We start from the raw sequence: 16,224 nt of genomic DNA, 5'->3' as shown, positions 1-16,224 counted from the left end.
CCCGGTCAATATTGCAGGGTCCTATTGTACCCATCTGTCATTAAAAATGCATTTTCCGACAATAATTTGAAGTTAGAAATTTTTTCCAAGGAAAAACAGAAGATTTCCCGAGAGTGGCTGGTGGTGGGGAGTTGAAAATGGTCTTATCCGACAGATCTAAAAATTTCTCCCAAAATAAAAAAACCACCGATTTTGCCCCCACAGGTCCCAACTAATCGCAAAAAGCGGTCTGTCCCAAAAAATCAATTTCCGGTTGAATATCCCGCCAGTTTTAAGGTTGGATTTCCCGCCAAAAATTTCTCCCGCCACTTACCGATGTAATTTCCGCCCCCACCCCGACTTTCCAAAATCACCCCCTCCAAAAAATCAGGAGAATCAAAAAACTCACATTACTTCTTTCAAATCCCGCGCCTCAAAATGGCGTCACTGGGGTTGTCGACGCGCATGCGCAGAGTCCACCTCCCCAAGCCTCCCCTCAAAACCTCTGCATCGCCCGTCGCCGAGCAGTGGCCATTGAGCCTCGAGAGTGTGAAGACGCTGTGTGGCGTTAACCCCGTTAACGTATTTTTTGTTCCACAAAAATAATATATTAAAGAGTAATCCCTCCTCTCGACACGCGTCTGTGCCACCCACACCCCCGAGCGGCCCTCCCCTGTAAAAATAGTCCCACGCGTGTGTGTGCCCCACACCCCCTCGCAAAAGCCTGAAAAAACTCTCCCCCGCGACTACGTCTAAAACAAAGAAGGGAGAGGAAAAAAAAACTTGGTGAAGGCAAAGACAGTGAAAAAAATCTGTGATTTTGTGACAAAGGATCGAAAAGTGATTATTCAGTGTGTGTCATTACAATTACGTACAGTGTAATTGAGAACTGGCGTCATTCAAACACCAGGGGATAGAGCAGAAGAAGGCTTACAGTGTCAACTGGCGTCCGCCCCCCTCGTGAGGCTCAAAAATCCGCATTTTTTCACTCTAAACTCGAGATAAAGGGAAATTGAGGGGAAAAAGTCACTAGACGGTGTCGTACGTGCGTCTTAACATGTCACACAACTGTTCACAGAGTTGACCTAACCTGAAGAACACTCCGGAGTGAGTGAGAGTCCCTCCAACCCCCAACAGCCGATTTTTCACGTCAAAATCCCCCAGAACCGGCGATCTAGTTTATTTTTACGTTTTCTAGTGATTTTATCGTTCTACATGGTTTATCGGTCATCAGTACAGTTGGGGTAGTGCTAATATTGCCATTGAACTGTGGGACAAGTGGAATATCGGGTCTGGCGTTTTGATTTTTGGGCCTTATCCTTGGGATTTTTCGGGGAATCTAGGGGTTTTTGAGGTTTACGAGTGGTTTTTGACGTTTTATCGAGGGGTAAGGGGTTTTTAAGGGGTAATAACTATTGATGGCAGTAGTGGGGCCTAGCCGGCACTCCCGGGTGTCCATGAGTGTGTCCATGTCGCTTATGCAGGGGGGTGGGGCCGGTACAACTGGCGGGGGCTCAACTGGGACTCATCCTGGACAGGCTGTACTTGCGGCTGCTGCTGCTGCTGCCGCTGCTGCTGCAGCACAAACACCACAGAATTATTATCATCCAGCTGCACCAGCACCACCACCACCACCACCGACTCAGGATCCTGTTCAACCGGACAGGCCCATTGGGTATGGGGCCTTCGGGGTTGTCTGGTGAGTTTTGCTTTTTTTTTGAAAAGTTTATCTTCGGATTGCTTCATCTATGTGGGGGACTTTTAGGGGAGCAGGATCGGAAATGGGGCCAGGAGGAAATTTTTTCGAGCCCAAAAACTGATTCAGGCCCATTTTTACTGGAAACTGTTTTTTCCAGATGAATTTCGTTTTTTTTTAAGTCTATTTTCTGATTTCTTTATCTGTGTGGGGGACATTTGGGGGAGCAGGTTCGGAAATGGGGCCAGGAAGAAATTTTTTCGGGCCCAAAAACTGGTTCAGGCCCATTTTTACTGGAAATTGTTTTTTCCAGATGAATTTCGTTTTTTTTTTAAAGTCTATTTTCTGATTTCTTTATTTGTGTGGGGGACAGTTGGGGGAGCAGGTTCGGAAATGGGGCCAGGAGGAAATTTTTTCGGGCCCAAAAACTGGTTCAGGCCCATTTTTACTGGAAATTGTTTTTTCCAGATGAATTTCGTTTTTTTTTAAGTCTATTTTCTGATTTCTTTATCTGTGTGGGGGACATTTGGGGGAGCAGGTTCGGAAATGGGGCCAGGAAGAAATTTTTTCGGGCCCAAAAACTGGTTCAGGCCCATTTTTACTGGAAATTGTTTTTTCCAGATGAATTTCGTTTTTTTTTAAGTCTATTTTCTGATTTCTTTATCTGTGTGGGGGACATTTGGGGGAGCAGGTTCGGAAATGGGGCCAGGAAGAAATTTTTTCGGGCCCAAAAACTGGTTCAGGCCCATTTTTAGGGGAAATGGTTTTCTCTGGATGAGTTTTGCTTTTTTTGAAAACTATCTTCTGATTTCTTTATCTACGCGGGGGACTTTTGGGGGAGCAGAATCGGCAATGGGCCCAGGAGAACATTTTCCGGACCCAAAAACTGGTTCAGGCCCAGTTTTAGGGGAAATTATTATTTCCGGATGAATTTTGCTTTTTGAAAACTATCTTCTGATTTCTTCATGTATGTGGGGGACATTTGGGGGAGCAGAATCGGAAATGGACCCAGGAGAAAATATTTCAGGCCCAAAAACTGGTTCAGGCCCATTTTTCAGGGAAATTGCGTTTTTCGCATTATGAAGAAACTAGCGGGGCAAAATGGAGTTGTGATTAGAGTTTTGAATCGCAAATTTTCCTGGGGTCATTTTCGACCCCTAGTTTCATTTTCCAAAACCAGTTTTTGACACAAAAAACTAAAAATTTTTTTTCAATATAGTCGTGGGACAAAAACCCTCCACCCGGCCCATTTTGAAAAAATCATTTTCCAAATGTGGAAAACTGGGAAAAATCGCCTGTCGATTTTACTACAATCATTCACATCCTCAGAACCATTGAATACCTGACCACAGGGGTTTTACCTGACCCCGAGAGCACACCCCCAGGTATACAATTCTCGGGAAAATGTGACTCCACTCTACACAACTCGTAATGCCCTGCAATTAAACCCTCGAAGGTTTATTGAAACACTCAGGACAATTTCAGTACTTCAAGCTTCCTTGTAAAGGCTCTTTATCGTTCCTAAAATCCGAAAAAAATTTCGGTCGACGGTGGGAAAGAGTTGATTCTTGGGTAGACAACAAAGGCCAATGGATAGATATATGAATCGACAGGGCATTCACTCGCCAGACGGTAAAGTTCCCCTCCCCCATCCTGCCGGAATAGTTGTGGAGGGGAGAGTGAACAGATTCGGTTCTGCGCCGGGGGGAGGGGAGCCAAATGTGCCTCTGGGTAGTGGCAACCCTCGCCGATACTCCGATCAGGAAAGAAAAATGATTTGTATTTTTCAAAAGCCATATTCCACCCTAAAATTTAAGAAATTTACTTTTTGGCGGGAAAAGTATTTTGAAAATTGGCCGGAGGGGGGAATTTCCGGTTGAAAAGACGATATGATGATCGATTTTAATCAATTAGTTCTCGGGATATTCTTCCCGAACTTCGATGGGCCCGTTTTGCCCCGGGAAATCATTGGATCGAGGTGTTTTAGTTTTTTGGGATGAAAGATCTGGGGGTGGATTACACAGTGGCACTGGGGTTGAGGCTGGGATTGTTGAGAGGGTGGAAAGCCCGCGTGAACGACAGCTGCGCGGTCACCTGCCCCGGCAGCTGGCACGCCACGAACTGAACCAATGAAAAATCCCATGGGGCCCACACAGACGGCATTGGTCAAATGGGGGAGGTGAATGTGAGAGAAAAAGAAAAATTGATCATGTGGGAAACACAGATGAAACATCAGCATTTGTTGTATTTTTTTTTAAGCATTATTATTTTATTGTTTGGAACGGTGAACGTTCCGGAAGACGGCATTTCTGGTGAAAGCGTTGGTAGTTTAGGCGAGACAAATCGACGTCCGCTGAGAGGAAAGCGAAAGACGGGGAGAAGATCAATTTCTGGGTTTTTCAATTTTTGTAGATTTTAATTTTGATTTTTGGCGGGAGGGTGAGTGAAAGGGGAATGGGTGGGGGGGCATTTTGTAGGGGATTTAATTCCGTTTAAAATGAATTTTTAGTGGTGGAGATCGGATGAGGGACGCCTGAGATATGGAGCTTTAATCGATTTTAATCAGTTTTAATGTGTTTTAATCATTTTTGATAGACCAGTTTTAATTAATATGAAATTCATCGACGAAGAGATTTCTTTCACTTTGAGATAACGCAGTAATAATTGGATTTGTGTTATTAAACCCCTAGACATGTATGGTTAATCACTCTTAATCTTCATTAATCGTTGTTTATTATCGTTTTTTGAACCTGTTCGTTTCTTTATTTGGACGAGTGAGAGGTAATTTTCTTGGGGACTTCTTCCACCAGAAAATGTTTTTTTACTCGATGAAATCCGATAATTAGTTCCCGAGATAGCGAGTTTTAATGGATTTTAATCACTTTTCGAGACATCACTTTAGATTAATTTGAATTAATGTATGAGGCATTCCAAGTGGGAGTCCAACCCCTTCAAAATGCCCGTTCATCGTCGAATTCAGACACTTAGACCCCGAGAAATATAGGATTAATCGATTTTAATCCTTTTTAATCGTTTTTTCTTTCGCTAATACCTCGAGAACGGTTTGTTCAAATGTGGTCGTCATCGTGTCTTTTCCAGCCCAAATTTCCCTGGCTATCCAATACCGCCACCAGAAAACGGAATTTCCATAGGTTAATTGTTGTTAAATTTTATTAATCGTCATTAATTCCCGATTTTTACATCAAATATCAATTGTTTTTTCACGGGCTTTGCAAAATTGTCTAAACCACTTTGTCAAACAATTCCAGACACACACTTCTATTCAACTTTCCAACACAAAAACTTCAATAAAAAAATCACCACCTTGTTTATTCTTTATCAACTGCTCCACTCGTTCCAACTTTCTTATCTACTTCACAATGCCCGGTTAATCTTTTTTATCTCTGGATGTTCCGTTCCTTTGTCTTTAACATTCGCTCGGCGATTCATCCTGTGATTCCTTCCAATGAGAGCATTTTCTAAAAAAAAAAATTCAAATTTCGGCGGGAAGAGGGTGATCATGACTCCATTCGATAGCCCCGCAATCTTCCGTTTCAAAACACTGATCATGAACCCGTTTTGCCCCAGTAGTTTTCCCGTAAATGGAAAAGCAATTCCTCGAATCGGGATTTTGTTTTTTGAATATATGGGGTCTAATGAGGTCGTCATATTGAGTTTTCCGACTCAAATTTCCCTGACTATTTGTTGAAAAAAAATATTCTCATCAACCTCCGCCATTTTGAAAAATTTCGAAAATTGAATGTGTGATAAACGTCACGCGATAATTATTGAATATCACATAATAGATAATTTATCATTCCGCCATTTTGGTACTAACTCCTACCCCACCCCAAAGTTGAAGCGACGATGAATTCAACGAAGATAAAAAAATCGTGAATTCGCGGGAGCTTTGGAGACGATCAGGGTCGTTAAAAAACCGAGTCAGGAGAGTTAGTATATATACCTGCAGGCGATGAACTCACCTGGGCAATATAGTCAGTCGTTTTGTGGTAGAAGTGAGAGGATAGCGGTCTCTGCACATGATGAATAAGGATAACAATATATTCAGTGAGAAGAGCACCTGGCGATTGCGCAGGTAGCCAAGTTTTCTTTTGTCCATTGGTTGCACTGATCCTCCTACATTTTTCGAAGCTCCAGCAATTCCTTTTCATCCGGTAAACACAAAAGAAGATCGAAATTCTATCATTTTTCAGGGGAGCATCAATTTTTCGAGATATCGATTTGAATTTGGCGCGCAATTTTGGAAGTTCGACCCCGTCATTTTGAAGATCGAAAAATTTCCGTCGAGTTTGAAAAAAAAATTGGGTTTTTTGGAGCGATACATCTCGAGATATCGGGGGTGATAGCTTTCGAGTCGATTCGATATATCTCGAGGACTGGACCATCGAGATCGATTGTCTCGCAGCGAATGGAGACAGAAATATCCAGATCTTTGCCCTGAGTAATTAAATTTTGAGTTTTTGCAAAAATTTGAGATTTTGATTTCTGAAAAATCGAGATCGATATATCGAGATGATCCAGATGTTCTGTAGGTGTCAGACACCTGAGAGGGTGGGGATAGGACTCGTGCTCGGTGTCTCTCGTTCGCCAGGTGTGTGTCAGGTGGGATAAAAAAAGGTTTACCCCCCGAAGAAAACGACAGGATGTGGTTCGGAAATTGTGTGAAGACAAAAGGAGACAAGTTATTCACTCTTTTCTTATTTATGCATTGTGATTTCTTTTTTTTTTTTCCTTGTGAAATGGGAAATATCAGACCACAAGGGATTTCACGTATTCCTCGGTTTGTCCGGTGGTTGGGTGAGAAAGTATCGGGACATTTTTTCATTTTTGCGCTGATGTTCGGTATTCCTCGGAAAATATCTATTTTTCCACACGAGTGCTGAAAGAACTACTTTACGATCGCTTTTGGGGCTCTGAATTCTTATTTTACGGCCTAGGCCGTAAAATAGTATCACCCTGCGAGATTAAAAAAATTATTTCTACACGAGTGCTGAAAGAACTACTTTCCGACCACTTTTTGGGGCCGGAATTTGTATTTTACGACCTAGGCCGCAAAATTAATTCTACGGTCATACACTAACGCCTGCCCTTCTCCCCAGTGCATAGAATATCTCTTTAATTACAAACCTTCTATAAAATTTCCGCACTCATACAAAAAACTATTTTTTTTTACCGCGGCATAAAAAGTTGACTTTTTTTAACTGCATCCGGTGGACGAAAAATTGTTGTTTTTCGGACAGAGTCCGCAAAATTCATCTGTAAAGCGTTCCACGAAGAAAAAAACACATCTCCAAAAAATGCGCCCCGTCACAAAAAGTGGATTTTTATCCACTCGTAAAACAAACTATTCCATCAATTTTTCGATGCACAAGAGACGGCAAAAAAAGTGTAATGGAACCGAGGATAACTAGAGACTCCTCCAAACTCAGACTGGACTAGACAAGGTTCTCACTCTTTCCCTCCAGTGGACAACTGGAATCGAAGTCAATCCAAGGCCTCGAGCCATAAGTGGTACGGTAAAAGGGAAAATGGAATGATGTTTATAGTTGAGACATTAATTCTCAATACCCTCAATATTTGTCACGATGAGATGGGATCGAAATGACCCGATGGATGAACGCGGAAATTCTCGATACCACACGCAGAAATCGTGATGTAAGAGAGCAAAAATATTGTTATTTTTTGGTTTATTTATTTTCCTTATCGGCTGACCTAAATACGGTTGCGATGAATTCCACGTCGAATTGACATACCTCGAGATCAGCATTTTGACGAGGTCAAGCATCGTCAAAAGACAACTGTCAATCCGCCACGATGTATTTACGCGAGTGTAACCGATTTTTGCGAATGATTCTGAAATACTGACCTCCCGGAACTTTCGAGCCATGAACCAAGGTCAACTGGGCCTAGAAAGTTAGTCTGTCTCGCATTCCGCCAAGTTTTGCCTGGGCCATAGACTGCTTTTGGATGTCCGACTGACCTGGGTGAATGACGCATAGACGAAAACCAAGTTTCTGTGCCAATATTTAATCGAATTCGTTACTTTTTCGTCGGGCGTGAATCTAGATGTCTCGGGGGTTAATCGATGGCTGTGAATGTTTTATGGGATGGTTGGAGGAGCGAGAGATTGCTCATTGATACGAGCAGACAGTGATTGATTCGTATATTATTTTCAAATTCGATCTGACTTGTGGGGAGATTCAATGGGGTGACATGAATGAGTGGGGGATAGTTCTGTGGAGGATTTCACCCTCTTCAAAATGATTTTTTACTCGCTGGAATCGGTTCAGTACTTCCTGAGATATCGAGCGTTAATCGATTTTAATCAGTTTTAATCACTTTTGGGAAAAATCATTCAAGATTAAATAGATTGATATGAAGGGCACTAGAATATGGTCTTTCTGTTCTTCAAAATGGCGCATTGATCATTGAATTCGGATGATTAGACTCTCAGATATGCAGCATTAATCAGTATTAATCATTGCTAATCGATTTTAATCATTTTTGGGGTCGCAATCATGGTTGCACAATGGAGGGGACTCCCGACCGTTCATAATTGCACATTGATCGTTGAATTGAGATGGGTAGACTCTCACATATGAAGCTTTAATGAATGTTAATTAATATTAATCATCTTTAGTCGTTTTTTTATTGGATCATAAGACGCTAACGGTTTGTCCAAACGCGATCGTAATGGTGAGTTTTTCAGCTGAATTTTTCCTGGCTATCCAATGCCGTTATAAAAAAATCACATTTCCACATATGGATTTTATCAATTTTCATTAATCATTCAAAATTTAAAATAACTCCATCACCCAATCTCTCCGCAATTTCCAGGTGGAACGAACACCTTGAGAACACGTGAACTCAAGTTTTCCCAATATGATAAACTACTTCAGAAATTCACTTAAGTCATGAAACAAATAGGCATTCTCGATATATTCAACCGCTGGCTATTGTTCGTATGGAACCATTCGACCCATGTACCTGAAACAAAAGTGCGGGGAAGGGGGGGGGGTACCCTGCGTAACAACAAGAGAGGAGTCATATCAGTATTCAGTCGGTGGTAGGTGCGATCGATAGCATCTCGTGATGCCTTTCCCCCAAAACTCGTGGAACAACCAAACTCCAGCCATCAAGGCCTTTGGTACGTGTATACCAGAGGCATTGGCCCCTGTCGAGACTCATTTTGGTGCTTCCGAGAGGATGGTAAAAGAAGACGAAGAGGAGATGAGGACGAAACTAGAGAAGAGTAAAGGAGGGGGAGGATTGGGGAAATATACAAGGGGACCTTTCCTCTCAAGTCCAGGATCTCGTTTCGAACCTCCGGGGAGGCTTGAGGGGGCGAGGTACAGGCACCTGTCGCCATGGCAACACACCCGAATGAAATTACAGAAGCGTTAAGAGTTTGAGGCGAATGATCATCATTGATTTCTGGCGACCAACGGGATCATTTTTTATGGAGAATAATTCCGTCGTATAGCCGCGAAAATTTCCGTTCACAAATACTGGTCATGAACTCATTTTGCCCCATTCGTTATATTGTTATCGAGGGAAAATGGAAATTTTTGCTCTTCAAATAACTTGAGAAGTTGTGAAACAACATGGGTTCATGACCAGAGTTTGGGAACGGAAATTTCCCCCACTATATGATGAGAATCTTTTTGAAAGGCATCCAGAATTGCCGCTCTCTTTTTTCGTCACTCTTCTCTTTGTTAGTTGAATATCTCATGAGAATGACAAGAGGAAACCTGATTTTCTGATGGTTGAGTTCCTCCCTCTTCTACCCCCTGAGGGATACGAGTACTCGAGTTGTCCCGTAATCGATATTCATGAATCCACGTCGCGACCTGTCGACGCAACATCATGAGCGATAGGGGGACTATTTCCCGCTAGCCCTCCTGTCCTCCCCCTCCCCCTCTTGCTATCATCATTCCTCACACACACGCCCACACACGTACGACGTATTAAACCACGTTGGTAATTAGCATATTCCAGGACTGGATGGTCAGGGCAGTCCCTACCCCGAGTCATTTCTACTCTTCGCGCTTTCCTTCGTGGTGCATACATTAACAGATGTTACTTCAATTATCGATATTTTAGGGGGACTGGCGTGGACGATGGGGTGGCGAATATGGCAGGCGTTTTGAGCTTCAGAAGTGGAGACGAACATTTGATAGTGGATATCAATTTTCAATCGTTATCATTGGGGATAAGGATGTCATTATTTGGAAGAAGCATAATTTTTTTCGTTTAACTTATATTTCTGTCAATTGTTATCCAGAAAAGTCCCAAGTTTCGGAGTGTTTTTCGTCGAAAATTTTCCGTTCTTCAACATGAAATGGGAAATTTCGGTCTCTATCAATTATTTTCGAAGATATGAACATCTGAAGACAAACCCAAATTTTAAAGGAAACATCATACTTTTATTCTACCCCGCAGATGACAGATATCGCTTACTAAATTGACATTCTCCGTATTGTTTGCCATCCCAAATTTTCCGCTCTTCAACATGAAATCAAAAATTTTAATGTCCATCAATCATTTCCTGGAATATGGACATCTGAAGACAAAACCAAATTTCGAAGGAAATATCATACTTTTATTCTACCCCGCAGATGACAGATATCGCTTACTAAATTGGCATTCCCCGTATTGTTTGCCATCCCAAATTTTCCGCTCTTCAACATGAAATCAAAAATTTTAATCCCCATCAATCATTTCCTGAGATATGGACATCTGAAGGCAAAACCAAATTTCGAAGGAAACATCATGCTTCTCTTCTACCCCCTAGATTACAGATATCGCTCACTAAATTGACATTCGCGATGGTGCTTCCCATCGCAAATTTTCCGTTCTTCAACGTGAAATCAAAAATTTCGATCTCCATCAATTGTTTCTCAAGATATGGCCATCTGAAGACAAAACCAACTTTTAAAGGAAACGTCATCTTTCTATTCTACTCCGCAGATGACAAATATCGGCCACTGAATTGGCATTTTCCATATTGTTTCCCATCCCAAATTTTCCGCTCTTCAACATGGAATCAAAAACTTCGATCTCCATTAATTATTTCCCAAGATATGGCCACCTGATCATAACCCCAAATTTCCCAAAAACAGCGTCATTCCTTCTGTCCCTTCAGGTAGTACCTATCGGTTCATGAATCGCCCTAAAAACGTGTATTTCCATCATAAATTTTCCACTCTTAAAAATGGCGTCGATTTTTTTTTATCAAATCCGTTCATTATTTCACGCGATACAAAGCTTTTTCCACGTGTCTCGTAAAACGTCAAATGACCCATATTCAATGCTCAACCATGACACACGTATTGCCAATGTTTCGCTGACGTAAAACGCAAATCCGAAGCCAGACCGGGGGTTACACATGCTCTCAAAATGTAACGTAATGCTGTTACGCTTAGCTATCTATTCTATTGGGGCACGTGGCAGTGTCTCCTTGTCTGTCCCCTATTACCTTTTTCTCGGAATGTTATTCTTTTTTCTCTTCCTCTCGCAAGCAGTTGTGAGCTGGCTTTTTCCTTTGTCTCGATTTTCCCTCTGCCATTTCGCATGACTGTACTCCACCGGCGATGCAACATCCCTCCTCTCTTTGCCTCCCATCCCCTTACTCTTTCATTCCTTTAAATCCACCAATACTATCACTCCTACGTCTAAACACATGCCTAATCCGTCTCGGTCTGTTTCTATCACGTGGTTTTTGTACTAACGTCTGTTGAAGGAATTATAGTATGAAAATAGGAGAAAATTGGAACAGATTTGAAAATAGATGGGAGTGTCTTTATGAGATAAAATTCCAAATTGAAGGCTGTTGATGTGAAACGAGGATAAGTCTGTTTAACTCTTGACACTTTGATTTGGGCTTCAATCAAAACAACACAAAATATTCTGTATCTCGAAGAATATCGAACCAATTTGGATGAATTTAGTTTCATTCAAACCAACGAAAAAATTCCGATGAAATTCACTACAATTGAATCCATTTTCCATCGTCAGTCATCGAGACAATCGAGGGTGAAGTTTCAGGTAGATCAAGACAAATTTTATAAAATTTCAAATCGAATATTGGCGATATGAAATGGTGATGATTTCATTTGATCCTCATAAGGGCCAGGTGAGGGTCAACTCTCACAAGGGTCAGATGAGGGTCAACTCTCATGAGGGTTAGGTGAGGGTCAACCCTCATAAGGTCCAGGTGAGGGTCAACTCTCATAAGGTCCAGGTGAGGGTCAAACACAAAGGGAATCGATGTTTGGCCCTCATGAGGGCCGCGCAAGGGCCCTTTTATTGATTTCAATAAAATTTTTTAAAAAATTACCCTGAAAATTTTCCTCCACCCAATGAACTTTCACCCCCACCCGATCACCCTCATAATTCTAATTTCGCCCATATGAAGGAGCGAAATAAATGGACACATAAATTCGTTCGAACGTGTTATGTACTCCTCTTTATTCTCCCTCTCCCCCTCTCTCTCTCTCTCGCTCTCCCTTTTTTTCTCTCGACACTGGGTATCGATCCATCCCCCATGGCCCGACGCTGGCCACCCGTAGACTCTCGCCTCGTTCTCCCGAGTCCCCTTTAACGTCTTTCCCACTCTATATATATTTTTCCATCCCCTCTCTCGATAGTCGCCCTTTTCACAGCGTGACGAGATCCAACAACGGTGATAGAAAGGGGTTCTGTTGCTCGATGAGGGCGGGGGGGGGGGGCTCAATCCCCCTGATGTGAGACCGGCAATTGCCAACGCTCATGCACCCTCGTTACTATTTCTCTTATTCCAATTTTGATGGATTTGAGCAACTGTTGAAGCGATGCGAAAAAATTCAAATCGTTTACCCCTCGTGAAATCGATCCTCCTGGATTTTGATGGGACATGGCTCATTCGATAGCTGAGAAAATTTCCGTTCCCGAAGGGGGGTCATAGACCCCCGTACCCCCACCCCCTTTCAAGATATTCCAAAAACTTTATTTCTTCCTCAACATCATTTTCCGCCTGTAACTTGTGAAATTACGGGGCAAAATGGGTTCGTTTTTTTTTTCAATCATATCCGAAATTTTCCGACTCAATTAGTGGGGTAATTTTCAACCCCCCAAGCTCGATCAGTTCTCGTGAGAGGGGAGAAATTGGAAAGGAAGAGGTTATGCTGAAGGTGGAATCATCTGCCCCTTGCGAAACAGATCGCCCAGGATGATGATCTTGATGGGACACGGCTCATTCGATAGCTGGGAAAATTTCCGTTTCCGAAAGGGGGTCATAGACCCCCGTACCCCCACCCCCTCTCAAGATATTTCAAAAACTTCATTTTTTCCTTAAAATCACTTTCCGCCTGTAACTTGAGTAATTACGGGGCAAAATGGGTTCTTTTTTTTTTAATCATATCCGAAATTTTTCGACTCAATTAGTGGGGTAATTTTCAACCCCCCAAGCTCGATCAGTTCTCGTGAGAGAGAAGAAATTAGAAAGGAAGAGGTTATGTTAAATGTCAACAATTTGATAATTTATCGGCGTCGATATATCAGTTTCGATAAGGGATATTTTTTCAACATGTTTTAATGCCGATGCAATCCGGCATTGCAGTGCACGCACCTGCGTTTACGAGTGCGCTTCAAGGGCAACCTCCGGAACGACCTGTTGCGTGCAAATTTTTTTTTTCCATTTTCCTCTTTACGTTTTTATTTTCGTGCGGTGCATATGTGCATCCAGGGTACGAGCGAATTACATCGAAATTCGGATGAGTGTTTTATTTGTCGGTGTGAGGGAGAAGTCGATAGATTATTTTTGGCTGAGGTCAATGAATTTTTTATGGCCGGCGAGTGATGAATTCATTTATTTTTCGTTTTATTTTTATTGCATTGGAGTCAGTGGGGGATTGGGATTATTGAGAGCCCAAGAGGAATTAGAAGATGAATTGTAAGACCCTTATGAGGGTCAGATGGGGGTGAAATATTTTAATATTGGCGTTTGACCCTCATGAGGGTCACACAAGGGTCAAATATTTTAATATTGACGTTTGACCCTCATGAGAGGCACGCAAGGTCAAACATTTTAATATTGATGATTGACCCTCATGAGGGGCATGCAAGGGTCAAACATTTTAGTATTGACATTTGACCCTTATGACGGTCAAACAAGGGTCAAACATTTTAGTATTAACGTGCGACACTCGTGAGGGTTACGCAAGGGTCAAACATGAGTGTGTATACACGCCCCTGTGACCCTTAAGTCCCACGAGGGGGGGCTCATGAGGGTCAAATGTCAATATTAAAATGTTTGCCCCTCCTCATGTCAAATGAAATAACCACCAATATTAAAATTCTGACCCTTATTGTAGTCATAGTATCTGACCCTTACGCCAGCTACCCACACCCTTCCAATGCTCGACCCTCATCTGACCCTCACGCGCCCCTCATAAGGGTCAAATTCAATAATCACCATCTCATATTGACCTGAAACTTCAACCTCCACAATTTCGCCGACTGATGATTGAAAATTGATTCAATTGTAGTGGATTTCACCGAAAATTTTCCGTTCTTTCGAATGCAACTGGACTCGACCAAATCGGTTCGATACTCTTCGAGATATCGATTATTTTTCACATCGCCATTTTCCACCCCAAATCCCCTTAACCCGAAAAATCATATTTCCACAATTTCAACATTAGAAAATGAATAAACCGATGGTCGGTGGAGTTGCAGGGCGTGCAAGATCGGTTATCCAGATCCCGAGTGTGCTCTCTGAGCTGGGGCTATCCGGTTTGGCAAGTGCCTTCTCGTATACACTTGGGGGAAGGGGGCAGGGGTAGAGCGAGAGAGAATCGGTGAGAGTAGCGGCAAGAGAAGGCCCCTAACTCGTGTAGGTGAATCATCCCAGCGTTATATACAGGCGAAAGGCCTCTCTGTCCGGTTCGTTGAACACCGGGGCGTCCCAGGGTGTACATCTACGGCTCAGTTATCGCGGTTAGATTCTTGTTAACTCGAAATGTACATTTTTTTTTCACAATTCCACAAAAGTCCCTGATCTCATACGCCCTTATCTCCCTAGGCCGCCGCGAACGGGGGTCGATAATCACCTCATCGAAGAGATCGGAAAATTTCCCATCAGATTGAAAAAAAAATCACCCATTTTGCCCCATCCATTCAAGAGTTACGGCGGAAAAACGCTTTTGCTAACCACAATTTGTTTGTTGGATTATTCAACAATCAGTGGGACAGAATGGATTTATTTTTATAGAGCGGAATAGAGAATTTCCCGATCTTTCAAATGAGCCCTGACCCGCTCCAATTGGAGCTGTAGCTGCCGAGATAATCGGATTTTTGTATCGGGCGGTTGGAAGTGATGGAATTTTTTCATTTTGCCATTTCCGCGGGGGAAAAAATTATTTTAAGTATTTGTTCTTGGCATTTTGCCTCATGTCCCACCTCCCCCGCCTCCACTAGACTCAAACTGGATCGCGGAGGCGCTAACGTCTCTCTTCGTTAGCGTTGAAACGACGAGAAAAGATCGACCTCCACTCGAGTGGTTAAACGATGTTAAGAAAATGGGAGAAAAAAAAAGAATATGTGAGAGAGAGACAAAAGATGCACTGAGATGTAATTATTGAGTGAGGGCAGGTGTTGAGGTGTTCGCCAGGTGATTTTAGGGGAAGCAGATGGCGCGAGGAAAATGCACCCGCGAACTGGTATCACGTGCGCACTTCAAGGCGATTCGAATGACGATGGTTTGAGGCGATTGATACGAATGAATATGATAGGGTTGGGAGGCGATCGCGGTGGCCGTGAGGAGGATTTTACGTTACTAGCTCGTGAAATGGTTTCGCGGCATGACAGACCTGTTGTAAAAAGTTATGAGTCCGTAAAGTTGTATTTTACAGCCGGTTTGAGGTGTCAACTTGGACTTCACGGCCCAGGCCGAAAAATAAGAATGGACGTCTGCTGTCAAACGATAATTTTTGCGGAGGTACAAGTAGTATTTTACGGCCGTTAGGATGCTTCATCCCCTAGTCCGTAAAAGTAAAATTTCCCCGCCGCTAGGAGTACTTTACGTCCCAGTTCGTAAAATATATGTTCAGGCTCCAAACAGAGTCCGCAAAATAGTACTTCACGCAAAGCCGTGAAAAAAAAATTATCATATTGCATTACAAGTCCGTGAAGTCCACTTTTTTGTACGCCCTCAGCGGCCGTAAAGTCGTTATTTTGCATCGTGGAGTGTATCAAGTTCAAGGTCGTCAGTGAAAAAGTAAATTCGAGGGCGTAAAAGTGAAGTGAACTTTACGTACCCTATGCGGTAAAACAAGGACTTTAGGTTTTCTGAACGTCCGAAGAAAGTGAACTTTTCATGCTGGTAGTACAAAAAATCTTTTTTCTCTTTTTGGAGATTTCGTGGAAGCCCCTAAGGAAAAGGTTAATTGGGGTGGAGGATATTTTTGGACAACTGTCAACGTCGGCTTAATAATAATTTGATAATGTTAACACACACTCGGAGGGGGGGGGGGGGAGCGGGGGGGGGG

The 16,224-nt window shown here is 42.6% G+C and overlaps 1 protein-coding gene across 1 annotated transcript in view; it reads left to right on the top strand.

Moving 5' to 3' along the window:
• The first annotated feature begins 525 nt into the window (after positions 1–525).
• The window catches only part of LOC107039794 (serine/threonine-protein kinase NLK), a 33,867-nt gene continuing 18,168 nt past the window's right edge, over positions 526–16,224 (top strand). The window contains exon 1 of the mRNA XM_029126212.1: positions 526–1,678. Within this exon, the coding sequence (XP_028982045.1) occupies positions 1,398–1,678 (281 nt within the window). The 5' untranslated portion in view covers positions 526–1,397. The remainder of the gene's footprint in view (positions 1,679–16,224) is intronic.

This window comes from Diachasma alloeum, unplaced genomic scaffold (assembly GCF_001412515.2).
Source record: "Diachasma alloeum isolate Michigan unplaced genomic scaffold, Dall2.0 Dall_scaffold_00307, whole genome shotgun sequence".
NCBI classification, from domain to species: Eukaryota; Metazoa; Arthropoda; class Insecta; order Hymenoptera; family Braconidae; genus Diachasma; species Diachasma alloeum.
Note: the sequence above shows the minus strand (reverse complement) of the source record. Positions and strands in the feature narration are given on the sequence as shown.